This window comes from Sciurus carolinensis, chromosome 14, assembly GCF_902686445.1.
Source record: "Sciurus carolinensis chromosome 14, mSciCar1.2, whole genome shotgun sequence".
Classification (NCBI taxonomy): Eukaryota; Metazoa; Chordata; class Mammalia; order Rodentia; family Sciuridae; genus Sciurus; species Sciurus carolinensis.
This window is the reverse complement of record NC_062226.1, coordinates 13,074,362-13,099,643: the sequence shown is the minus strand read 5'-3', so window position 1 is coordinate 13,099,643 and position 25,282 is coordinate 13,074,362. Positions and strand designations below refer to the sequence as shown.

Genomic DNA, 25,282 nt, shown 5'->3' with positions numbered 1-25,282 from the left:
TGGAGTCCTCAAAGAGGGAGGTGAGATAGACCAGAGTAAGTCAGAGCAGACCTGGGGTGCAGAATGTGCTTCCACGCAGTATACTTGACCACCAGGACTGGGGTGGCAGATCCAAGATAGGGGTGAAGGGACAAACTGCTTTTCTCAAGCAGGTTGTTGGGAGCCCTTCCCACCCCAGCACCTGTGCTTAGAATGTCCTTGTGGGGAGTCTTTGAGGGCAGAAGTGTGGGAAGGCCCGTGTCCAGGTTCCCTGGAGTCTCTCTCCTCATCCTGGGAAGTGCCAGCTTGGCCCAGGGAGTATGGACAGGGCAACCTCTGCACCCTCCTGGCCCTGCCCTGGGGTCTCCCAGAGGCACCGCCTCGGCCTTCCTTGACCGCTGCACTTCCCAGCCCTCTACTTCAGGGAACAGATCATCTGGTTCCATCGAGGTGCCCCCAGGAGGCTGATCAGCTGCGTTCCCCACTAACAGGGAACACCAGGTTCGGTGTGGGGAGGGAGGCCGTTAGGGGGCCTGCCTTCCTCTCTTCACTTGCACGCTGGGCCCCGGCTCCTCCCAGCAGGATTTGAATCTTGGCCACCATCCCCCGTGACTCAGGCCAGTCGCCCCAACTCTGGGCCTCTCTCTCCCCCTCTGGAAATGGGCACAGGAGCCAGGAGAGCTCAATACCTGGCACAGGGGCCGCTCAGCCAGCGTTCACCCCTTCCCCTTCTTGCACCGGGGCCCACCCCTGCCCTGTGCTGCACCCAGAGCTCCTGTAACCCCCCATCCTCACTGGCTGCCCCACAGCGACATGGCCCCCAGCAGAGCTTCTGGGCTCAGCTGTGGCTCCAGGAGGTGGAGGAGGTGGGGAGTGAGGGGCTCACTGACCAGAGACCGGAGGCCGAGTGCTCAGAGGGCCAGTCCCGATGGACAGAACTGGCGAGACTGTGCAGGGTGTTTTCCCGCCAGCTGGGGGCAGCAGAGGGCAGCGAGTGGACGCCTGGGTGGCTACTCCCTGGGAGAGTTGCAGGTGGCCGTCCTAGGGGTTTGTGGCCGGCACAGGGAGCTGGAGAGCCACAGAGCCGCCTGCTAGGTGGTGGGATCAGCTTCAGTCAGGGAGCCCCCGATTTGCTGGCCACTGCCGGGCCCGGCAGGGTGGCTGAGCTGGCCGAGCCTGGGTGGACCAGAGAGCTGGAGTGTTGAAAGGAGACCCTGGTCAGGGACATTGGAGGGGACAAGAGCTGAGATGAAGACAGCCTCCTGTTAGGAAGGGCACGGGGGAGGTGGCCAGAGAGCTGCACTGCGGTCACCAGTAGACAGTCACTGTCACCCTTTGACAGTGGACAGGAAGCTTGTTCCAGCCTCACGGCTGCTTTGGGAGGAAGCTAGGTGGGCATTCTGGGAGAGGTGGGGTGGTGGTCAGAGCCTGGGCCTGCTGGCCCGTCTGGAGTCCATCTCTACTTCTCTTTGCTGTCTTCACAGTGGGGATCATAAAGCCTGTTTTGCGCAGGGCCGGGGTCGGGCACTGGGTCGGGCACCCTAGGTATTGTCTCATTTCATCCTTACACCCAAGGCAGATCACAGGCATCCCAGAGGTGGCAGAATGGAGGGAGGTGGAGAGGGAAGAATCAGCTCCAGGGCTGGATGTGGAATCCTCAGGGAGACTGGCACACTGTCCCCAGCCCAATCCTTGCTAACCAGTATTGTCATCCTGTCCTTCTTATAGATGAGGACACTGAAGCCCAGAGAGGGGAGGTGTGTGTTCCCAGGTCACACAGCCAATAGCAGACAGAGCTGGCATTTGAACCCTGGCCTCCCTTCTCTGTGTCCTGTCCTGCATCCCACAGGCCTGGCCCTACGGGTCAGAAGGCATCTGGCAGGCAGACACCCTGGGGTGGAGAGAACTGCTCCCCTCCTTTCCCCTCCCCGTGGCTCTGCGGTACCCCCCATTCCCCTCCCCGCTGCCTGAACCAGGAGCATGAGTTTTGGGGGGCAGGGCAGAGATGCCTCCCGTCCCTTCTCAGGCTAGGAGGATAAAGCAGTCAGGAGGCATTTGGGTGGGACTGCAGACATAATCATATCTGAGCTCTTGGGTGGGAGTTGTTTCCAAAGCCAGGAGGCCCTCTGTGGAGGTGGCAGCAGTGACATCCACGTTGGGATGAGTGACTTTTCCTGTGGAATTGCTTAAGGAACCTCTAGAATGAGCCAGGATCGTCACTGTTCTGCCCAGCGCCTTAGAGGGCCCCTGGTAGGGTAGGGAACCCAGGTCCACAGTCCGTCCCAGGCTCTGAGCTGGTCCTTCTGCCACAGTTCCCTCTTTGGCATCCTAGGCTCCCTTCCTCCCCTGTGATACCCTCACCTGGACAGGAGTCCCCCCCCAGTCTCCAGAACACCTGCCCGCACATCCTCTCTCTCAAGGACTCTGTCACTTAACGATCCACAACCATGTGTCCCTCTCCCATCAGCCCAGCCCACGGTGACCTTCTGGAGGGCAGAGGCTGTTTCTGATTAATCTGAGCCCTCGGCACTGGGGTGAGGCCTCACCCCGGTGAGCCCTGGAGGGGCTGGAGGAAGTTAATGGGTTAAGTGGAGCCTTTGGAGGCTTGGACTCCCCGGGGAGCTGGCCTGAAGATGGTAGGGCCCCTGGGAGGAGAGTGGCCTGTGAAGCCCTCCCCTGACGGTGCGTTTGGTGTCCCTAGCGAAGAGGGCTTTTAGCAGCTCTGCTCACTCAGGGTGTGGGATCCTAACAACAGGGCCTGGAACCTTGCAGAGAGAGAAAGAGCAAGGAGAGCCCCTGCTTCAGGGGGCTTCCCTGCCACCAACTGCCCTCCAGACCAGGGCTGGCCCAGAACTTGCAGAGCTGATGAGGTGTCTGTGGCCCTCCAACCCTCTGGGATGGGCTTGTTGCACGGAGGCAAGTGCCGGTCGGTGGGGGATTTGTGGAGCAGTGAGTCACACCCTGGCTGCTCTGGGTGTCACATCGCTGACTGAGAGCTCAGGAGCGCATCTGCTCTGTGTACACCGGAGCCCTGGCTTCACACCTGGAGGGTTTGCCGATGTCCTCCCCTCCCCCTGCCACCCTCTGCCCCTCTGCGTGACTGGGTCCCGCTCTCCTTCTCCCCCCCGACTCCCAGGTTCCTCCAGGGCTCCCTTGCCTTGGTGTCCCCTGCCATGGGGAAAGAGGTTATAGGTCCAGCCCGAGAGATGGCGTGTAACTTGGAGGCCCTATGATAACTCCGGGGGCCTCCCCTGCAGCCAGACCCAGTGCTGCCCTTCCAGATGCCTGGGCCTGAGCTGCGAGTCAGCTGGGGTTCCCTGCACGTGGCTGCCCTGCTCCTGCTACTCTCAGCAAGTGCCCCTGCTGTCTTACCATCAGTGTTTTAAAAATACCCTCAAAAGCCACCTCCTCCTCAAGCCCCCCCAGATTGCTCCTTCGTGGAACCCTTTAAGAGGCCTCTCTGAGCACGTCCTCTTTTTCCTTTTGTCAGAAACATGCCTCAGTTCGTTCAGGAGATATTTAGGTAATACCTGCCAGGCTGCCGGGGCCCTTCTCTGGGGCTCCGCAGCCCAGTGTGGGTGGGAGACGTCAAGCGAATTCGTGGGTAACCACAAAGCCATGAGCCCGCCACAGACCCGGCCTAGTCCAAGGGCATGAGGGAGACCAAGCCAGTGGGGAGGGACCTGAGGGCAAGCTGGGTTCATGGTGCCAGGGGCCCTCTGGCTCATGGCAGGGCTGGTGTCTGGAGGTCACAGGGAAAATGAAGTCTGTGGCAACACAGTGACCTTGAGAGCAGGCACAGTGGATTGTGTGCCAGGAAGTGACCGAGGCGAGGTCTTATACGTGTCATCCCATCCCATCACTGCAAATCGCTGGGACTGCTTCTTGTCTCCATTTTACAGAAGAGGAAGCAGCCGTGGACCCTGCCCCTGGCCTCAGTCCCCGAGCCACAGAGCAGTGGAGCCCTCTGCTCTCCCGCCTCTTTCACGAGGCCGTTGCCGGCTTTTGCATTTTACCTGGGGATTCCCAGAGATCGAGGTGCCCTGGACCTCACAGGTGTGCCCAGGGTGTGACTTCAGGTGTGTTGATGGACAAGAGGAGACGTGTTTGGGGCAGGGGTTTCCAGCTCTTACCAGGCCACAGGACCCTGAGGACTCTGGGCTCCCAGCATGTTGAGCCTCTGGGCCACCGTCCCTTCCTGCTGTGGTGTCCGCGTCATTCATGGTGTGTGCTGGCGGCTGAGAATGAGCATGTATGTGTGGGTTTGCTTCAATGTACTTGTTAACGTGTGTTTGCATGTGTGCTGACCCACGTGCACGTGTGTCCCTGTGTCTGGGCATGGCAGTGCTGGGGAGACTCATGGGCTTGCCTGTACCTTGCTCCGCAGGCAAGTGCACACGTTGTGTTTGTGTGCTTGCCTGTCCTTGAACCTGCATGTCTCTGGCCCTGTGTATTCCTCCACGTGAAGGTGTTTGGGTATGGTTTTCTAGGCAGAATTTCAGGACAAGGGTGGCCCTTGAGTGTCCCAGCTCCTTCTTGGGCCCTCATGGCCCATTAACTGGTTCTCTTTGCTTGACCCCAGTAGCCTGGCTGCCGTTCCGGGTGAGGTGTGTGTGTTTAATGAGCGCCGGCCTGGGACTGGGCAGGGTTCTGAGGGCGTGGGGTGGCCTGTGAGCGGGTGGCCCTCGGAAAGGCACCAACTTAATCCAGCCTTAAATGCCTCTCCTCCTTCACCTGTCACAGTGTCTGACATTCTGTCCTCAGTGAGTCATCCCCCAGTCGGGATCCTCTGATGGCACATACCTCTCAGGGGAGGAGGCCAGGGGAGCATGAGAGCCTGCTAAGGGCAGGGCCCCAGGTCCTGGGAAGGAGGGCAGCAGCAATGGCCCATCTGAAGGACATGGGCAAAGCCAGAGGATTCCTTGATGTACTATTAGTGCCAAGCCTGGGAAAGCAAGGCAACCTGGCTCTAGCAGCTGCTCTAACTTTATAGAGCCTCAAATATCAGTACTGGAAAGATCTTGGTGATCACCCAACTCAGCCCCTTTGCTACAGATGGAAAGACTGAGGTCTGCAAAGTGGGGAATCTGGGAGATTTCCCCTGCTTTTCTTTTGGTACCAGGTTGAAACCAGGAGAGTTTTACTTCTGAACTGCATCCCCAGACCCACTTTTTATAAAATTTATTTGGAGACAGGGACTCCCAGGTGGGCCTCCACCTTGTGATCCTCCTTGCCCCGGCCTCCTGAGTAACTGGTACTATAGGTGTGCATTATCCCACCCAGCTAGCCTTGTGGATTCTCAAAACGTGGGTGGCTGGGGTTTTGAGGAGCAAGGGGACCTGGTTCTGCTCTCCTGCCACTGCCCTGCTTGCTCGCTCTGGGCAAGTCTTGTTCTCTGGGCTTCATGAGAGGCCTCATTTGTACCACGTGGTACTGGCCTATCTCTGTGGGCCCTTCTGGCTCTCAGTCAGTGATTCAGGAGGCAGGATCCCCACTGCTCCAGCCCCTTTCTGGTGTCCCTGCAGCCTGCTGAGGTTTCAGGTCTACCTGCCAGTCTGTGTACCCAGCCCATCTCCTTTCCGGGGGCTGAGAGGTGGCAGTATCTGGATGGGAGCTTCCTCTGCCTTTCCTGTTGATTTAGATGTGTTCTTGGCATTTGGATAAAGCCCCAGAAAGATATTAAGAGAGATGTCTGTCAAAACAGCCTCCCTCCTCGAAGGCTCTCTGTTTGGGTATGGATCTTAGACACTGCCATGGAGGCGCCGGGCCTCTGCTGAAGGAGGGCTGTGGGGTTCTGCCTCCATGCTGAGCATTGTCTTGGGGTCCCAGCGTGGGAAGCTGAGGGGCCCCTGGGTGAAAAAGTTATGTCAGGTCCACTCCCCGTCTGCAGTGCCTCAAGGTCAGTTTGCTGGAAGGGGAGAAGGTGGTGAAGGCAGACTCTGGTAGAAGATGCAGGACCAAGGAGGTGCTGGGGTGGGAAGTGGAAGTTGCCTTGTTTGCATATCTGCTGTGTGCCAGGCACATGCTCAGCGCTCTGCGTAGAGGGAGAAACAGTGGTGCAGGATGGGCGACTTGACGCGGGGCTCCCCGGCGTGTGGGTGGTGGTGCTGGAACGCAAGCCCATGGTTTCCAAGCTGCTGCTGCCTGGGCTGAGGGCCAGGTGCACATGAGGACAGGACTGGGCAAGGCTTCCCCTCCCTGAGCCTCCAGGTCCTCACCTGTGGGCCCCTGTACCTCCCCTTCTACCTGGGTCTGAGCACAGAGGTGGGGATGATCTGAGCTGTCGTCTCATATGTGGTGTGGAGGGGTCTCTCTCCTGTCCACCCGGGGACCAGAACTCTCCTGGTTACAGTTGCAGCTCTACCATGTGACAGCTTGGCCTCTTCCACCCAGTGTCTTTGCTTCCCCAAGCCCCTGTTTCCTGTCCTGAAACCCCAAAACATTCTAAACTCTGCAGCCTGCATCCTTGTAAGGGCTCCTCTTATTAGAGGCCCTGGCCTCCAGGGCAGGCCTTCCCTTCTGGGGTGGGAGGTCTGCAGTGAGTTACTATGGACACAGCCACTTGGCAGAACGGGAGCTCGATAACTGGTCATTTATCATCATCATCATCACTTGGAATTGATTGAAATGGTCGAATGAAGAAACCAGGCATCTGCAATCATGAGGAGGCCTGGAGAGGCTCTGGAGAAGGAGCAGGTAGGAGCCAGACATCAGGATGGTGGGTGATGGCGTGGGGAGCTGCTGGGCACCAGTGGTCCTCAGTCAGGCCTTGTTCCTCATGTGAGTCTGCCCTGTGCTTTGGTCAGTGATATGGAGGGAATCCCAGGGGATTTGTGAGCCAGCTGGGAGGGACTGTGTCCATCGTCAGAGGCCACACAGCTGTTCACACCCAGTCATCAGGGAACAGGCTGAGGGCGCAACTTGTACGAAAGCCCTGGGGCCTTAGCTGAACCCAGCTCAGCTGCCTGACAAGCACACAGGCCCCGGACTGTGCTCATGGAGGCAGAGTGCCCCATCTGGGGACAGAGCCGCATGGTCCCCGTGGGCTGTGGAGGCTGCTTGCTGCGCTTTGGACATCAGTCCCTGCTCCCTGGGATGAAAGCCGGGGCTTCGCCTGAACACCTTGCCCGCCCCGTGCACCGTGCACCCGGGGAGTCTCTGAGGTTGCTTTAGAAGAACGTGCTTGTTCAAAGAGTTCAGAACTTCCAAACTGGATGTCACTCATTTTGCAAGCATGTTCATTCATGTCTCTGTCCCCACTGCCAGGTGGCCTTCAGGCTTCTGGGAGAGACCGGACAGACTCCTGCCCATGGTGGTCATGTGCCCCTTGGAACACAAAGAGGTGGTTGTCTGGAACCAACATCAGTAATAGTGATAATAAAGCTAGCGACTCTGTACTTGCTTAATCTTTACCGTTTTCCTGGTGATATCTGACCTTATTTAATGCTTCCTACAATCCCCAAAAGTAGGCATCTTCATGAGCCTGTTTTATACATGAGATACTGAGGCTCAGAGAGGTCCAGTGACTGGCCCCCATACAGGTTGTCTGGATTAAGGTTTGAACTGGATGCTATGGGAGACTTGGGTTGGTCAGCAAGGTCAGCCACTGTGTTGGGGGGCAGTCTTCTGGAGAGGTGAGGATAAAGTCAGTCCCTGATGGTGTGGTTAAGGGGACCAGAGTCTGTGGGGGTGGGCTAGGGAGTGATGGTAGAAACCATGTCTCACCCTTGCGGATGAGCTGGACACAGCATATGTTATAGCAATGAGTTTAACAAGCCTGTGCATTCGTGTGGGAATTTGCTGTGAGAATAACATTTGGCTTTTGCTGAGAGCACACTTACTGTGTGCTACACGCTGAGCCTAGAGCTTCATCAGCCTCCTTAATCCTCACTGTAGCCTGCTCCCCGTTTCACAGAGGCAAGGGGACTTGTCTGTGTCCCTGGGTTGCAGCCCTGCGTGCCTGCTTTTCTCAGCCACTGACTGGACCATCATCAGCCTCCAGCACAACCCACAAAGTAGACAGCAGGAACCCTGTTTTACTGCAAGAGGGTTGCATGATTTGCCAACTTCCGCTAGTTAAAAAGTTGACTTGGTTTTTATTTTATTTAATTAATTAATTTATTTATTTGCAGTGGTGGGGATAGAACCCAGGGCCTCTTGCATTGTAGGCAAGTACTTTACCACTGAGCCACACCCCAGTCCCTTGACTTGGATCTAGAATGAGACTTTCTGACTTGAAGATCAGTCAGTCTCTCCTCTGGAGTTCAGGCCTGTAGCTGCTGCCTTTGAAGGGACAGGAGAAAAGGTTTGTTTCGCTTCATCCAGAGCTGAGTGAGGACTCCCCTAAGCCCCTGCTGGGCTTTCTATCCTTGTGAAGGAGAGTAAGCAAGCTGTGAGATTGGGCAGAGCAGGGGACCAGAGTCTGGGGTCTTTGATTAACCATGCTGTGTGACCTTGGGAAAATCCCTCCCCATCTCTGGGCTTCAACCACCCTCACTAATGCAGTCTTTTGGAACTGAGTCCCCTTCCATGATGATGAATGTTTGTCATATGCAGGAACTTGAGCTGGGTCTCCTGTGGAAACAAGGTCTTTAGGGTAGATATGGGGTGTGGTGGTGGGGTCAGTGGGAACCCTCCCTGTTCTCCTGAGGAATCTCTCTCCCCATGATCTGAGCTCCTGGACATAGTGAAAATGTACACACTGCTTAATCCATTGTGTTCTTGACTGTCAGGGTCACTGTGTCTAATGCACACCAGACTCTCAATAAGGTGACTGAGTGAATGTTGTAGAGAGTATTAAGTCCCAAGGTCATTGCTAGTTCTGGTTGGGGGAAATGCCATCTAGAGTAGGTTTTAAAGAGGAGGCTGCTGTCAGAGAAGCATTAAGTGTCTAATAGGAGGAGGAGTGGGACACATCTCACCCACCCTCCCGGAGAGGAGAGGACTTCATTTTTTAAAACTCAGAAATAGGATCAAGCTGTCAATATCGCTGCAGAATGAGCTCCATAAATCGTGAAACATGCCTTGTGGTTCTTTGTGCCACAAGAGTGTAAAAACTGACATTTTCATCAGGGTAGAAAATAAAAATCCGAGGAAAAGGTACAAGGCCTTTGGGGGAGCTTGCTTGACACAACACCTGTGACAGTTCCATGCAGGTGATCCAGGTGAGGCTGAGGCAGGGAGAGCCCAGAGTTTACACAGAGGTGCAGCTCCCTGCCTGTGTGCTGTCCTCTGGAATCTTGTGCGCCACGTCTGCAGTGCCTTGCTTGTGGGTCACCCCTCGGAAGGAGGATTCCTTCTGCCACCTCTAATACCAAGAGATTTTTGCTGAGCTGCAGCTAATTTGAATACCTTGACAGGTAATGCTGGGCTGCAGAGGTCAGATGCTTTTGGACTTCACTATCCAGAAAGGCCTTTGGGTGAGGTGACATGTAAGATAGATGTTGGAGGATGTTCAGAATGCTGACAGGTGACCACAGGGATAGGTTTCCTGTGGATGTGAGAGGTTGAGGAGGAATAAGTAAGGAGAGAAAGATAGGAAAAGGGAAAGCTTGAAGAAGGCGGGCAAAAGAGGGCTGTTTTATGGGAAAAACTCTGGCATTAGGCAGCTGTGGAAGCTGGATGTCACTGAGCAAGTCACTTTACCTCTCTGAACAAGGCTTCTTCATATGCAGTTGATGTTCTTCTGTTGTTGTTTGTGTGGCTGATAGGATAAAATTCACACAGCTAAGATTTGACCTTGTTGTGTTTACAATTTTCTGGCGATAGAACCAGACAAATCCAGCTCTATGGCAAATGTTCACCCCACCTCTTGAACCCGGAGAGGACTGCCAAGTCAACCATTTGTGGCATGGTGGATGAAATGTGGTTTTCAGATTGTGTACAACATTAACTTTAAAATAAGTTACTATTCCATTCACTTGTGCTGTTTGACCACTTGGAATTGAGGCAGGGGCAGTGTGTGCCAGAACCCCTCACAGAAAACTCCTCTTTCCTCCCCAGTTTTCCTGCCTTGAGCTGCCTGCAGGTTCCAAGCCCAGCAGGACCCAGGCTGTAGCCTCTAGAGTCCCCATATCTACCCATCACCCGTAAAGGGAGCATTGGTGCAACCCATGTCTTCTCTGCAGGTCTCCCATTAGTCCAGAAGCCCTTGGAATGGTGGAGCTTCAAGCTCTGAGTTCCAGTGCAGACTGATAATGGAAGAATGGTCCCAGTGGGGTGTCTCCAATCTTGAAAAACCCAATAGGGATACCTCACAGACCCTTCAGTCCCTTGTACCCGGCTCTAAGTTGGGCGCTAGGGATCCTGTCCCCAAGGTGGTTGTCCCTGCTGGGGTACAGTAATTTCAGACTTCACCTGGACAGTTAGCGACTGCCACTAGGGTTAGGGGTCTAGATGACCAGTGTTACTAGGCGGCAGTCTGCCGGACCCTCAGCGGACCCTGCGCCTGCTCTCTGAGCCATGATTCCCCGCATCTGTGCAACGGCGGGCTGACACCCTGACCCCACAGGTGGAAAAAGCGTTTTATCAATCCTCGACGGGGCGGGGGGCGTGTACTGCTCCAGGTGGGTAGAGGTGTGACCTGGTTTCCCGGCGACAGGCTGTAAGGCCCCGGCGAAGGTGTGAGGCAGCAGTCAGTCCAGGCCCCCAGGGGTCCCCGCCCCTCCGCGGCCCCGCCCCTCGGCCCCGCCCCTCTTCCCTCGGCGCCCGGGGGCTCGGGCGGCCTCGGCCGCGGTCGGCTTGGCTCGGCTCGGCGTCGCCATGGCAACAGCGGCTTAGGGGGCGGGGGCGACGTGGCGGGCTGGGCTGGCGGGCTGGGCTGGCGGGCGGCGCGGGGTGGGCTGGGCCGCGCTGCGCGGGCCGGGCCGTCGGCGCTCGGTCGGCGGGCGGGCGGCGGCGCTGGCCGCGAGCTGCTGGGGCCGAGCGCGAGCCCGGCCCGCCCTCGGCCGCGCGGCCGCCCAGCGAGGGTGCGGGTCCCGCGCGGGTCCCGGCCCGCCGCCGCCGCGCTAACCCCGCCTCCCCTTCCCCCTCTTGTCGCCCCGCGCGCAGGGCTTCCTCAGCCGCCGCCTCAAGGGCTCCATCAAGCGCACCAAGAGCCAGCCCAAGCTGGACCGCAACCACAGCTTCCGCCACATCCTGCCGGGGTTCCGGAGCGCAGCCGCCGCCGCCGCCGCCTCCGCCGCGGACAATGAGAGGTGAGCCCGCCGCCGCCCGGCCCGGCCTCCCCGCGCCGCCGCCCGGGATGCGCCCCGAGGGCGCGGGGACAAAGCCAGAGCCCCGGCTGGGGCGCGCTACCTGGGGGAGGGGACCCCACGCCGCCCTCGGGAACTTGAGGGGGCCGCCCGGGACCCGGGGCCCGAGGCGAGGACCCTTCCTTTTCCCCCCAGGGTGAGGTGAGGAGGGTGTCCGAGGCCCGGGGCGAGGCCGGCGGGAAGTGCGCTAGCCGAGAAGTCCTGTCTCGCCTGGCCGAGGTGGGCATTGTTTCCCGGGCCGTGCAGTGCCTGGAGCTGGGGACGGAAGTGGCGCCTCCACCCCTAGGACCCGTCCCCTGGCCTCGGGAGCCCCCGGGTGTCCGATACAAAAGACATTTTTCGTCTGGGTTTTGCTGAGACCCGGACGCGCCGTACTGAGGAAAAGGGTGAACATCTGGAGGGGAGGAGCAGGGGGCTGGGCCGCTTAGGGGGCACATCTGCTCTAAGTAGGGCACGTGCTCCGCTGGGGGCTGGGGTGGGCAGTGCCCAGGCCCTGAGTTCAGGGGCACAGCCGGGAAGAAGGGCCTTTCCAGCCTGGGCAGCCCCTTCCCTTCCTCACCTCTCCACTCCCAGGGGTGTCTCCTGTTCCTGGCAAGCCGGGAGCAGGTGTGGAAATTCCAGAGGGAGGCGGCTTGTGGGGCACAGGAGGAGAGGAAGAAGGTGGTTCAGCCTGCTGGGGAGTCACCGGCAGTGGAGCAGGCTACAGCTCGCAAGGGCAAGCCATCCTGGCCACGCTCGTGGGGGCACTGGGCGGGCACAGCCTCTTGGGGACTGGGTCCTCCTCCCTGACTGGTGCCAGCCACAGGCACCTTTTTACTCTGCTCAGGCAGGGCGATGGATTCCCGTGCCAGTTAGAACGTGTCCCTGCCCAGCCTGTGGAGGTGAAAGAGTGGGGTGCACCAAGGAGCCTTTTCAGCATTCAGCCCCAACAGCTCAGGCCACTGGCAGCTGCCTTCGCTGGGCTGTGGCGGTGTGTACGATTGGCGAGTTGGCACTCCCTGTAGGGGAAGCACAGGTAGAATGAAAATGTCTCTCTCCTCCTCCTTGGTTCCAGCCGGCAAAGGAGTACAAGTTATAGCCTAACTCCTGCCCGAGGTTGAGTGTCTCTTTAACTGACCCTAGCGTCTTACCAGAGAGTACCCCTCCGCATCCCAGAATTGCTAGACCTTTAATTTCCATCAGCTCAAAGCAGCTCTTTCCAGTGCATCCCCGCCACTGCTTGCAGCTGGCTTCCTGCCCCAGCTGCCAAGCCCAACCCTAGGCAGGACCCTCAGCCTTTCTCTGATGGCCATCGTGCCCCAGGGGACCAGGCGTGCCCTGGCAGGAAGATGCAGCCAGGCCAGAGCTCAGTGCTGGGTGCAGCCACTGCGTCTTTGAAAATCTCGCCTTCCCATCTTTGTTATTGTCTGGGCGGCAGGCCACCCGGTTTGCTGCTTTCCTCCCTCCGCCTGGCCCCCACCTCCAGCTCTCTTCCCCAGGAACATGCCCTTCTCTGCGCTTTCCTTGGCAGGGGTCAGGACCCTCTGCACCCGCATGCGGGGGCTTGTGTACGTACCATTTTGTGTGCATGTGGTGGTTGTCGGGGAGCAGAAGAGACAGCAGGCGACCGGCCTCTGAGTGTCTGCCCTCCTGGGAGCAGGCGGCATGCATGTCGTGTTTACCTCCCTCCAGCGGGGAGCCAGCTAAGAAACCTAACTGGCAAGCCCTTGGTTGGCAACCCTGTCCGGGAGGTCAGGGCATGGCTAAGATGACCTCGCGCAGGTCCCACCCAGCCTGGCCTTAGGGTTAGCCTTGCTACATGTTAAGGGGGTGCGGTGTGGGGGTTGGGAGTGAAACTACAAGCCCGTTTCTGGAATTGGTGGTAAATGGTAGTTGTGGGAGCCGAATGTCACTGGCAGTGGTGTGGAATTGTCTTATTAATTTTCTGTAAACAAAATCTGGCTTGGTGGCTTCTCTGGCACAGAAAGGGAGTCTAGATTTCCCATGAACAGGCAAAGAGACTGGATTTGAAATCCTTCTACCCAGCCTCGGAGCTGAAATCAGCTTTACCAGGACCCAGGGTTCCTGATTTGTTGCTTTGCTTAGGAATAGATTTGCCTGCTGCTGCTGGGGTGGGTGGGTGGGCAGATATTTCTCTGGGTCAGTCCCTGGAGTTGTCCTGTTTGGAGTTGACCCCTCCTCTCCAATTCATGGTCAAACCAGGGTTAGAGGAGAGGTATCTGCTCCTCCTCTTGAGTGGGTAGTTGTGTTAGTGAAGGCTGGGGGAGGGAATGGACTGCCTTTGGCTTGACTTAGCAGCAAGGAGGAGTCGAATCCGGTCTCCATGGGACCTCCACTGGCTACCATGCCTCTCCCTGGGGGCTGCGGTAAGTGCAGAGAGACACCAGCCTCAGTGAGTGAATGGGGACAGGGATGGGAAGAAGGCTGAGGGCTTCTAGGGTGGCACGTGTGAACCTTGTTCCCCATGGGCCTCCCATGAAGGTGAACAATCCAGTGCCATGTGGGTGGCCACTTGAGTTCACCTTGGGGTGAATCTGTGGTCTGTGTGGTTGCTGAAGAGGCTTTGTTGCATGCTGCCTGCATGCTCCACAAACTGCTGTGGTAGGGAGGTTCTTCTTTTGCACTGAATTCTCTGATCCAGAGGTTGGGAACTAGTTGGTTCTGTGCTTGGATCTTTTGACTCCCTGGGAGAGAATCTACCTAAGGTGTAAAATGCTGCTCTCTGGTTGTGAGATTGGAGTCAGGCCAGCTGGGGCTTGGTGGGCTCAAGAGCTATAGGACAAGTTTGAGCATTTGTACTTACTCTCTTGAATATGGCTTTGGGGGAGGTTCCCAGCTGGTCTCCCGGGCTCCTCAGACACTCATTTCTCCTTTAGAGGCTTTGGCAATAAGCACCAAGGACAGGTAATCATTTCTCTCATGGATAGCAGAAATGAATGCTGCTCAGAGCACTTTCCAGGTGAAAGGTGTGCTGGCAAAAGCATTTTCATGTTGCAAACTGGAAATGTTGTGGTTCATTTACAGGGCTGTTTTAATGTTGGTAAAAGTGATACAGGATGTGGTGGTTCTGCCTTCCCAGATGATGATTTCCAAGTCACTCATTCATTTATTAATGTTCCTGAGGAGCTGTGGGATGGGAGTTGGGGGGGGGGTCACTTGGCATTATTATGCTTTCCTCATCCCTTTTTTTCTCCTGATACTGTGCTGATTATGTCCCCTCTAGCTCTCCAGTGGTCTCTGGAGTGGCAGTACCCCTATTCCCTTTCTTGCCAGTTGGCCTGGTGCAAAATTTCACTCATAAATGCTACCAGGTGCAGGTGAGCAGAGATGCATTGCCTCTTCCAGGGAATGTGTGGGCTGTTGGAGTTTCCACATCCAAAAGTTCCAGGTGATGGAGGACTAGGAAGGGAGAATTCTTGGAAGTTGGGGGTAGGGGATTCTAGGGACCCTTAATGGCTCTCAGTATTCTGTCCCTTGGGGTGAGGCAGTCCCTGGAGGAAGGAGAGAGAGGAAACTTGGTAAGGAAAGGGGGGAAAGGAAGGTAGAAGCTGTTCTCTTGCTTGGTAGTGAACAGTAGGTGCAGAAGGGGCTAGGCACCCAGGCCTGGGTGTGTTCCCATTTCATCCCCTACTGTAGAGAGGGAGGGTCTGGTCCTTCTCCACCTTTCCTTGGGGCTGGTTTGTGAAGTGTGGAGATGGTGAGATGCTAGTGTGGTTTAGGCCACACCAAGAGTAATGGGAATATGTAATCTTTGGATCTGAAGCCAGATATTCCTGGGGCCAGTCACTTAGGCTTTCTGAACCTCAGTTTACACATCCACAAAATGGAAATGATGAGACAATGTCATTGGAGATATTAATATTAATACATTCAGTACATACTTAATCAAAAGTATCTGTCCTGTTCAGTGCTGTTTCCTTAGCATTTAGCATTGTGTCTTGTACACTTCTTAAAATGTTTCTAAAATTTTATTGAATAAAAAATTCCATGGGGAAGAGTCTAGACTTAAGTGTTGTAAGTTTTCAGTGTTGGTTAACGTTGGTAGTCGGGCAGAGTGTCCCTGGTTTCTATCTATACCGGGGAAAGTGAATCTCCTCTGTTTTAAAAGTCTATCTGAAAAGTTCATTGCTTCAGGGAGGCTCAGTCAGGAGGATTCCAAATTTGAGACACTTAGTGAGACCCTTGGACACTTAGTGAGACCCTGTCTCAAAAAGTACAAAGAGCTGAGAATGTAGCTCAGTGGGAAGTGCTTCTGGGTTCAGTCCCCAGTACCAAGAAAAAAAAAAGTTCATTGCTCTATCTTTATGTATTTTTTTGGTACCAAGAATTGAACCCCAGAGGTGCTTAGCCACTGAGCCACATCCCCAGCCCTTTTTTGTATTTTATTTAGAGACATGGCCTCATTGAACTGCTTAGGGCCTTGCTAAATTGCTGAGACTTGCTTTAAAGTTGCTATCCTCCTGCCTCAGCCTCCCAAGCCACTGGAATTACAGGAGTGCACCACCACACCTGGCTTCATTGTTCTGTCTTATGTTTGAGCCATCCTTACTTTTAATAACTTAGGTATTTAACTATGTCCAATTTTTTTTTATTAAAAATAATGTGGGGATTTAACTTTTTGGGTATTAATTTTTGTCTATATATCTCTGACTTTTCCCCATAGGTTAAAGTTTTAGAAATGGAATTACTAAGTCAAGGAATATGAAGTTTGAGGTTTTTGATAAAAATGCCCATCACCAAAAGCCTATAATTATTTATTCTCCCCAGTGATTTTTGAGAGTCTCTACGTCTTTCCTCACACCCTTTAAAACATTGGATGTGATCATTAAAACAGTCACTATCATTTGTTATTTGTGTTTGTTTGCTTGTTTATTATTGAATATTACTTTTCCAAGTTTAATGGCCAGTGGTGCTGCTTCTTTTGAGACTTGTCTCTTTCTGTCCTTTGCCTCCAGAATGTTCTCACAAACCCTTTACAGGACACTTGGTGGCCCTGTTTGGACTTCCTCAGTGCCCAGAGGCCCAGTGTAGGTGGAGCCTGCCTGTTAAACCCTACATGTTAAGTGCTAGGACAGGGAGTTCATTAATTACCTGCAAAGGCTGCTTGCTGGGCTTTGCACTCCCTGTACTCTCTTCTCCCCTCCTCTCCACAAGGGAATCAGGTTTAATTCTTAATTCGGGAATTGTTCTAAGGAGGCTCTGTGTTTCCATAGCACTTTGAGAGTTCTTTTGCCCTACAGGGCAGGTAGGCAGTGAAGACGCTGTTGGATCCAGAGAAACTGAGGCATGCTGTCAAAGGCATGGAGGTGGGACCTACGGAGTAGTCAGGCCTTGTAACCAGACCCCTTCCTGACTGCAGCATTTACCTTTGAGCCTCATGGGCACCTTTAGGGGCAGGGCTGACCAGAGCCATACTGGTGAGCACGTGATTCTGAGCCTCAACTCCAGAGAGGAAGGGGAAAGCCACAGAACACGACCTGTACACATAGAAGAGCCAATTTATTTTTGCTTTCTCATTTTTATTGCCCTCCTTTTATATCTGCAGCTCCCTTGTGTACCTTCCAGAGATCTGAGCTGGGCAGTATTTTTAGGAATGGTGGAAATTAGCTGGTGAGAATGTGATCAGCTCTAGATTGGGGTTTCCAAGGCCAGAAAAACCTTTCTTTGAACAAGTGTGTGTATATTTGTGTACATTTTTTGTATTTTTACCGGTATGTACCTGTCCTTGTGAAGGTGTCTGTATGTGGTATATAAATGTTCTTGTACATGTCTGCATTTTAAATGAGTTGATACACGTACAGCTTTTGGAACAGACAATATGACATCATTTTGGTTTGGGCCATATGAAGTAGCTATTTTTGTAGGTTAAATATAGGTAGATGACTCAGTGTAAGTGCTCAGTAAGTGTTGGTTACCATTATTATTATTGTGTGCTCTCTTCTTGTGTGTGTGTCTGCCAGCGTGTGCGTGAGTATTTACATATGCCCTGCTGTGCTCATGTGTATAGCGTGATCTCTTTGGTCCCCAGGCATGCATACCTTTGTACATGTGTGCAGTTTTCTGTCTGGGCATGTGGACCTTTGCTGGCTAGTTTTATGAACAAGCTGCCCACTTTCTTGGGAAGAACTTACCAAGTTCTCTGACTGTTCTCTTAACTGGGTACCATGCAGAACCCAGGTGCTAGCCTGAGGGACACCGTGGGATCTCTTCCAGTCTCCCCAAGTAGCCCTGCCTGTTTCCAGGCCCCACATCTGAGGATATGCAAATCAACTCTTTAATGGAATTCCTTTGCAAAATATTATTTGAACCAGAAAGTTAATTACCAGGCTCTAATTAATGGCTATTTTAGAAGGCCACAGAAGTAAACTGGAGGAGATCATAAGGAGACTCAATAGGCAAAAAGGAAAAGCGGCTCCCCCAGTGGCTTGGTGACTTCTTCCCAGGGGTCTGGGCATGCCAAACTTTTTCCCCTGCTCTGGGCTTTAGCCCACTCCCCTGTGGGGTTGGCTGTGGGTGAGGGGACAAGCTCCCCTTGCACAAAGAAACTCAGGTGGTTCTAGTCTTCTGGCCATCCTGGGAGGGAGGGCCTTGGACAGAATCCCAGCCTGGGATGAGATGTGTGAGTAGGTGTGAACGGCAGTCCTGAACTGAGCTAAGGCTGTCCCTGTCTCAGAGTAGCCAGGTGACAGGCCTAAGACCTGGCCTTGAACAGTCACTGGCCACTCTGTCTTATGCCTAACCCCTTTTCTACCCATTTAGGGCCTGCAGAGGATACTCACCCTGCCCCTGCCCCACCCCACCCACATCCTAGGAAACTGCCACGACCAAGTCTCTACCCAGGACCCCAGCTCCCTGTTCTCTGCTCCCCTGAGTGCTCAGGATGGAGTCACCTGTGGCCTTTGTGTGAAGTGAGACCTAGCTCATACAGCCCTTCTTTGGACTTTCAGGCCCTGCCCACTGTTCTCTACAGCTATGGGCAAGCCACAGTTCCTCTTGGCACCCTTTTTAGCCATCATAATCCTGCCTGCCACCTACCTCAGAACACCTGCTCGCCCCTCACTCAGGCTAACCAGGACTCAGAAACTATTGTGATGCAGATGCTATGGATGTTTTCCCTCCCAGCCTGGGTATGCCTGCTTTACCATTCGCTCCTGAGTTACAGGGTGTCTGTCCTCCTGGGCATGTGGCTGCCCACCCTTGTTTGCACAGGCCACACCACATGCCACTTTGCATGCACACGAGACCCTTCCTTGGCACTTAGAAAGCAAGTCCCCATGGAAGCCACTGGTTTTGCACCAGATGTCTTATCTGTGGCCAGGTGGTGGTGAGGTAAGAACCCAGGGGAGGAGGAGGAGGCAGGATTTTTCCCTCTTCTAAGGGTCCCTGGCACCCTGCCTGGGAATTCCCTGGGCATTTCTGAGGGAGGGTAAGACGTGAACCCAAGCTGACGGTCAGATCCAATCCTGGGAGTATACCGCCAAGAATAATAGGATCTCTGCTCTTTCCCCGTCTGTTTGCTCAGGAGGCCTGCATGCCCTTGACTCCTGGCTTGTTCCCTGGTAGACCTTGGCCAATGACAGTGCCTTGGTGGTGTGCTGGGTGGAGGAACTAACAGAGCACTTTACAGCCTGCACAGATGTGTTCAGGGTTTGTTGGAGGGCTGGGCCAGTGGGCTGCCTCAAGGCCCTGCTCCTTCCGCCTTCCTGGGGAGACAGCCCCAGTAGGCCTTTGCCGCCTCCTCATCTTCTGTCCTTTCCACCGTCCCTTGTGGGTACCTTGGTTACTACAGGCCAGGTTGGAGCAGAGAGAGGTCAGGGGCTACAGGCCTGGTTCTGCCAGCTCGGTGTTGGAAAAGTCCCCAGAGCTCCAGTTTAGCTTTCCATCTCTCGGGGCCAGTAGCACGGAAGTTACTTCTTTACATTCAGTGCCCTGCAGGGTTTATTACTGATGAGCACGGTGATCCCCTTCCTGCCCCTGTCCCACCTGGCTCAGGCCACTCTCCCATCCCCATTTAGCCCCTGATGGCACCTCCTGCCTGTCACCTTGGCTTTTCTTGAACAAGCCGGGCCCTTTTTCACAGGCTCAGCCTGATAGTAAAAGAGCACATTGGGCAGAGATATAGATGACACTAGGGTAGCACGGGCTCTAATTTGATGCGACGTTGTCGTGGGGAGTTTTCATACCGAGGGCAGTGAATTAGTGTAGCATCTCCCTGTGCCCACTGACTAAGGGGAAGTTAATTTCATGCTCTGTCTTTTTGACATTCATAATCAAAGCGTTGTATTGCAGCTGCAGATTGTTAGCACGTGAAGGATGTGTGAGCCTCAACAATTACTGTTTCTGGCTGGGGAGGAGATTGATTAATAGATTGTTTCCAGTTCCACCCCCTCTGTTCCTTATTCCCCTTCATGCCTTCTTTCCAGCCTCCCCAGATTGCATCAGGAAACTCAGTCCCACAACTCACTATGATAAAAACTCCCCTCCTGTATGGGTAGCCCAGGACAGGGGAGGGCCCATACAAGGAGGCCTGGAACACCTGACAAAATGCAGGTCTTGAGCCCCACCCTAGACCTTCTGCTTTACACTCTCTGCGTGGTGGGGCAATTGTGTTTCCCCAAAGTTTGAGAACTCTCGGAGAAGGGTGAGGCTTGTGCCTCAGCAGTGTGCCAGTAGCTTGCCTTAGCACTTCCCATGCTTCTCATAGCAAGAGGGTTTTGTTTCCCATTTTACAGATGTAGAAACTGAAACTCAATATGTGAATGGCCTAAAATCACCCTGTGGGGAGAAACCCTGGCCCAGGCAGTTCGTCGTTCCCTGGTTGGAGCCTAAGATTCCCAACATTAGCCCATCTTGCCGTTTGTTTTTAAGGCTGTGGAGCTTTTTGAAATAAACCCTCCTCAGAGGAGTAGCAAGAACCCTCTTTTGTGCTTGCACAGGGCTCCCCCTTTGTAAAGTTCCTTTGCACCAGTGCCCTGGTTTCCTGGGGGTGCTTGGAGTAGCCAGGGCATTGAGATTCTGGTGATCAGCAGGTGAGAGAAGCTCAGATTGGTGAAGGGGCAGAGCTCAATTGGGAACTTGGCTCCTAATTCCAGGTGCTCACCTGTGCCACCAAGGCCTACTCCTCTGGCCGGTTCCCTGGTTATAGGTGGAAAAACTGAGGTTCAGAGAGATCAGGTCACTTACCCAGGGTCAAGCAAGTAGCTATAATATGATTCAAGCCCAGGTCCATTGAGTCAAAGACCTTACAAACCAGTATTTCAGGACTGAACCAGCTGCCCTTTGCCTGCTTCTGGGAGTAGAGGTCTTTCAGCATATCCTGGAGGGGTCCTGCTCAGCAATGAGAGTGACTGTCTATGGAGAGGCCAGGCCAAGTAGGGTGCACTCCACCCCCAATGCTAGGGTGGTGGATGGAGGATGGGGTGGAAGTGCAGGGGGATCTGGACCTGGAATTTGAACCCAGGCTGCTCATTCCAAAGCCCTGTCTCCTGCACTGCCTGGTGCTGAGTAGTTGATCTCCCAGTTCTGGTCCAAGGCCTAGATCCACCAAGAGCTTTCCTCTGAGCCTCAGATTCCCTGTCTCAGAAAGCAAAAACAGAAACTGATATTGCAGGCCCAGGATTCTGGGAGGGAAAGCAGACTGGCACAGGTCAGTGCACAGTCTTTCCTGGGTTTTGGTTCACTGCATTCAGGTCGTGAAGCCCCTGGAGCTGTTGTAGAATGGAGCCATTGTAACGAGGTGGGACACAGATGTCTTCCATATTGCTGTGTTCATGTAGGCTTCTCTTGGTGCTGTTATGGCACCACCCACTGCCCTTGAGTAGCCACTGAGGATGGGCCAGGCTCTGTGCCCAGAATACATTTCCTCACTTTATCCCTACAATGGCGCTTTAAAGGACAGGTACTATTACTGTCCCCACTTTACAGAAAAGAAAATGGAGTCCCAGAGTTACTGAGCAACTTGTGCAAGTCCTGAAGCTCATAAGCTGTAGAACCGAGATTGAAATCCAGGCAGTTTGGCTTTATTCATAAGGCTCCTGCCCCTCACCACTCTTTTTTGTAGTCTCTGCTCATAGGCTGTTACATGTGTTTCATGTTCTGTCAGTAGTAACCTCAATAAACTGCCCACCATTTGTTAAGTACCTGTGCACTGGGCATTATGTGATGTATGTACATCATTTCCAATCCTCCAGACCCCTCTTACTTTGTCCTCCCCTGACTGACAGGAGAGGAGACTGGCCTGAGAGAGTAAAATTGCTTATTCAGGATTTGCCTCATGATGGATTTATAATCTAGATCTCTTTGGATCCAAAGGCAGGGCCCTCTAATATAATGGCTAACATGATCAAGAACATCCTGTGGACCCGATCCTGTCTTCAGCATTTTGCACAGATGAACTCACTTCACTCCCACAACAGCCCATGTGGTATGTTCTGTTGTTGTCAGAGCTAAGATCCAGACTCAAAGCAGCCTGGCTTCCTTTTCTGTGCTTCAGCCAGTGCACAGTGCTGCCCTCTTGCCCTATTTCACAGATGGGCAAATTGAGGTTCTAAAAGGTAAGAGTCACTTTCTATGAGTGGAAAGCAGGTGAGTGACAGAGATGGGATTTGCACCTAGGTTTCTCCAGTGTCTTCACCCTCTGGAGAGTGTTTTCACAGTCAGAGAACATGGCAGCTCCCAGGAGGACTTCGGGGGAGTCCAAGGTCACCAGGGACTCTGCAGGAGGCTATTGTGGTGTGGAAGTCCCTGAGGTGGCAGTGGAATGGGCGATAGAGGTGGGCCCTCAAGTGGGTGGGGATGCTGGAACAGAAGGGCAGGCTTATTGACTGACTCTTCCATTTGCAGCTTTGCAGTTATTCTCAAGTGTCTTTCTCATGACTGGGTTTCCACATCCCCTTTCCTCTTGGCAGAACTGATGAGCAGTGACTGTGTTTGGATATGTTGATTAATGATGCTGGGAATGGACAGGAGGGAGAAGGGATGGTGCTGGGTAATTGACCTCCACAGCACCCTCTTCCTCCCCTGCCCAGGAGGGCATGAAGGCTGATAGAGTGGTGATGATGGTGGCCATGGGCTCTCTGACCAGCTTTGCCCTGGTTCTGTGGGAATGTAGGTGAATTCCCACCCAGGGCTCTATTGCAGCAGATTCGTGAGGGGGTTGCTAATTGACTGCAGGCCGTGCCCTGTAGGTGTTTGGATATGGAGTGGGGCAGTGGCAGTGTCCTGGCCAGGCATTCTGACAAGGGGTCTTATCTACTTGCCCTAGGCTCAAGAAGTCCACAGTTTTGTTGATGACTATTTATGAAGGTAGTGAAAACCTACTCCAAGGAATTTCAGTCAAGGGTGTTAACTGCTGACAGAGAACTTGATGAGACCTATAGTCATTCCAAGCCAAGGCTGTATTTGGAGGGCCTTGCTCTCTTCCGTACCTTTCCCACTCATTGTGACCTTGTGCACCCACTCGGTTTCCCCAGAACTGAGTTCTACAATGCATCATAATTTTGCAGATGTTAATGGGCACTGGGGACGTGGGGATTCCATAGTTCCAATAGATCAGGGAAGCAGTCTGTCCAGAGCTTCTCAAAATTCATTCCAGGGGTTCCTGGGGGTAAGATTTGATGTTGCACTCCAAATATGTTTTCATCCTCACTCTAGGAGGTTAAAGGCCCTGAGAGGACCTGCAGTAAAGAAGCCAGTTTTGTTTTGTTTGGTTCTGGGTTTCCTGTCCCCACCCCCAGGAGCAGCTGTCAGTATCTTGTAGCAGTAATGTTCTGCAGAACATCATTTGGTAAACATTGGATTTGAGGTATTCCTTTTGCTTGGAAACATGTGTTTTAAGAGGGAACTTTGGAAGCATTCCCTGCCTTCAGGACCTCCAGGAGGAAGCCCGGAACGATGACACTGCTGGCTGAAGTAGTAGGAGTAGATTTTTTTGAAGACAGCATCCCAGGGTCCTCAGAATCATTCCTTAAAGCAGCCACCAGCTCTCCTGCATGTGGGTGGGGCTGGCTCTGGCTAGAGCTCTTAGTAGGGAGGTGGTATGGCTGGGACTGGCCTGAGCCAGGGTTTATTGCCCTTTTACAGGCTGGGTAACTCCAGTAGCTTGGACCTGGGCCTCCCCATCCCCCCTAGGCTCCCTCTGAAGAAGGCTGTAGTCAGGCAGAGGCTGCCCACAGATTTGCATAATTGCACGTCTCCTGAATAATTAATAAAGCTCTGCCCTTGCTGGGAGCAAAGTCTGCACCATTATGGATGGGTACTGCCATGGATGGGCTTGCCAGAGCTCTTCCAGGGGAGCCAGTGGTTGCTAGATTCTTTGGCCTTTCCAGGTGTGGACACCCCGCATCTGCTCCAGGGAGGAGAGGGCACTGGGTCATGGGGGAAGGGTGCTGGTATCTTGGTCAAGTGGCCCTCCAGGTGTCCTAATAGGTGGCAGTGGTGGTCATGCTTCTTCCTTCAAGATCCACAAATGGGGTGTCGAATACACAGATGGATTGGGATTCTGTGTGCTCCCTGTTTTCTGTTATGCTGCAAATTCTTCCTCTGAAGTGTGGTCAACGACTGTAGGATCTTAGCCTCCTTTCCTGGTAGTCTGAAGGACAGAATGCTTACCCAGAGGGTGGAGTGAGGGTGTGTTTTCAGGCAAGAGCAAGGGGAGCGGGAGGTATATTTGCTTGGGGTCCTTCTTCCTGTCCCATCCTTCCAGGTTTCTGGGCTTGTTAAGGTCAGGGGTAGCATAGGAGTGATTCCTATTTGAGATTTCCAACTCCTTTTTTATGGTGTCTTGCCTCCTGCCATGATAGAAAGGGAGGTTGAGGAGTAGGTCTCCCCTGGCATGTAATTGACATTGGGGAAACTACTGTAGTCTCTGCAGGCTGGCAGTGCACTTGGACGTCCTTGCTTTCTTCTGTACCTCCTTCATTCATTCATTGTCCAAAGCTCCCACAGAAGTATTTCTCAAACTGGGTTCTATGGAATACTGCATTCTTACAGATGTTAATCTATGCTTGGGATGAGGACATTCCCTAGTCCAAACAATATCAGGGCAGCATCCAGAGAACCAAAGGAAGGAAGTTTTTTACATGCATGATTGCTTGAAGGCTTTAATGTGCAGATGTGTTTCTGAGTCCATAAAAGGGAATACAGGATGCTCTATTTCCCACCTATACTAACTATGCAGAGTCTATCTGCACATATCCAGTGGTGGGGAACTCTTACCACCTGGAGTAACCCATACCATTGCTGCACATACCAGCTCTCAGACACATTCCCCCTTGTTGAGCTTCCCAAGTCAATAGTTAATTATTATTATTACTATTCTTATTATTATTAATATTATTTGCAGTACTGGGGAATTGAACCAGGGTCACTTTATATCCCCAACCCTTCTTATTTTTAATTTTAAGAAAGAGTTTTGCTAAGTTGCTGAGGCTGTCCTTGACCTTGGGATCCTCCTGCCTCAGCCTGCTGAGTGCCTGGAATTGCAGCCATGTGCCACTATGTCTCTCTTCTGGCCAACATTTATTTCTCACTTGGCCCTCACACCAGCTAGGGCCATGACAGGACAGGAATTATCCCATTTTACAGATGAGCTAAACTACGGTCCAGAAAGGGTAATTATTTTACCCAGAGGCATGGAGAGTTGACCCATGTTGGCCAACTGGGTCTTCAGCTCTTTCTCCTTGGCCACCAAGAAACCATTTACTCCCTGGATAAATGTCAGTGTATTGTCTGGGGTGCAGCCATGGGGACCTGTTGCTCCTACAGTTCTCCTCCCACTTGCTTGGGGTTTCTGGGGGTAGGATGTAAACAAGCGCCCTGTTTAATAGTTTCCCAGTGTGGGATTGGCTTTGGAGCCATATATTAATATGGGCCTAAAACTGTTACCTTCCATGCTTATCAAACCATTCCTGATTTTCTCAACTTTTCCTTCTCCAACCTTTTTCTTTTTATAGAATGGGGATGTCTGAAGTGTCCCAAGAACTAGATAGGGACTGGTGATAGTGGTGGTATGGGGAGGGAGGGGAAGAGGAGGAGGACATGGAGTCCAGCTG

At 53.5% G+C, this 25,282-nt stretch overlaps 1 protein-coding gene and 1 non-coding gene across 11 annotated transcripts in view; one reads left to right on the top strand and one right to left on the bottom strand.

The window, feature by feature from the left end:
- The window catches only part of Dab2ip (DAB2 interacting protein), a 241,180-nt gene that overhangs the window by 91,120 nt on the left and 124,778 nt on the right, over window positions 1-25,282 (top strand). For 9 of the 10 annotated variants that reach the window (XM_047524505.1, XM_047524503.1, XM_047524500.1 and 6 more), the window contains one exon: window positions 11,029-11,174. The exons of the other annotated variant lie outside the window; for it this stretch is intronic. In XM_047524505.1, the coding sequence (XP_047380461.1) occupies window positions 11,029-11,174 (146 nt within the window). The remainder of the gene's footprint in view (window positions 1-11,028; window positions 11,175-25,282) is intronic. 10 annotated transcript variants of the gene reach the window in all.
- Trnac-aca (transfer RNA cysteine (anticodon ACA)) lies at window positions 8,106-8,177 on the bottom strand. Its single transcript has one exon. It is a non-coding gene; the product is annotated as a tRNA-Cys (tRNA).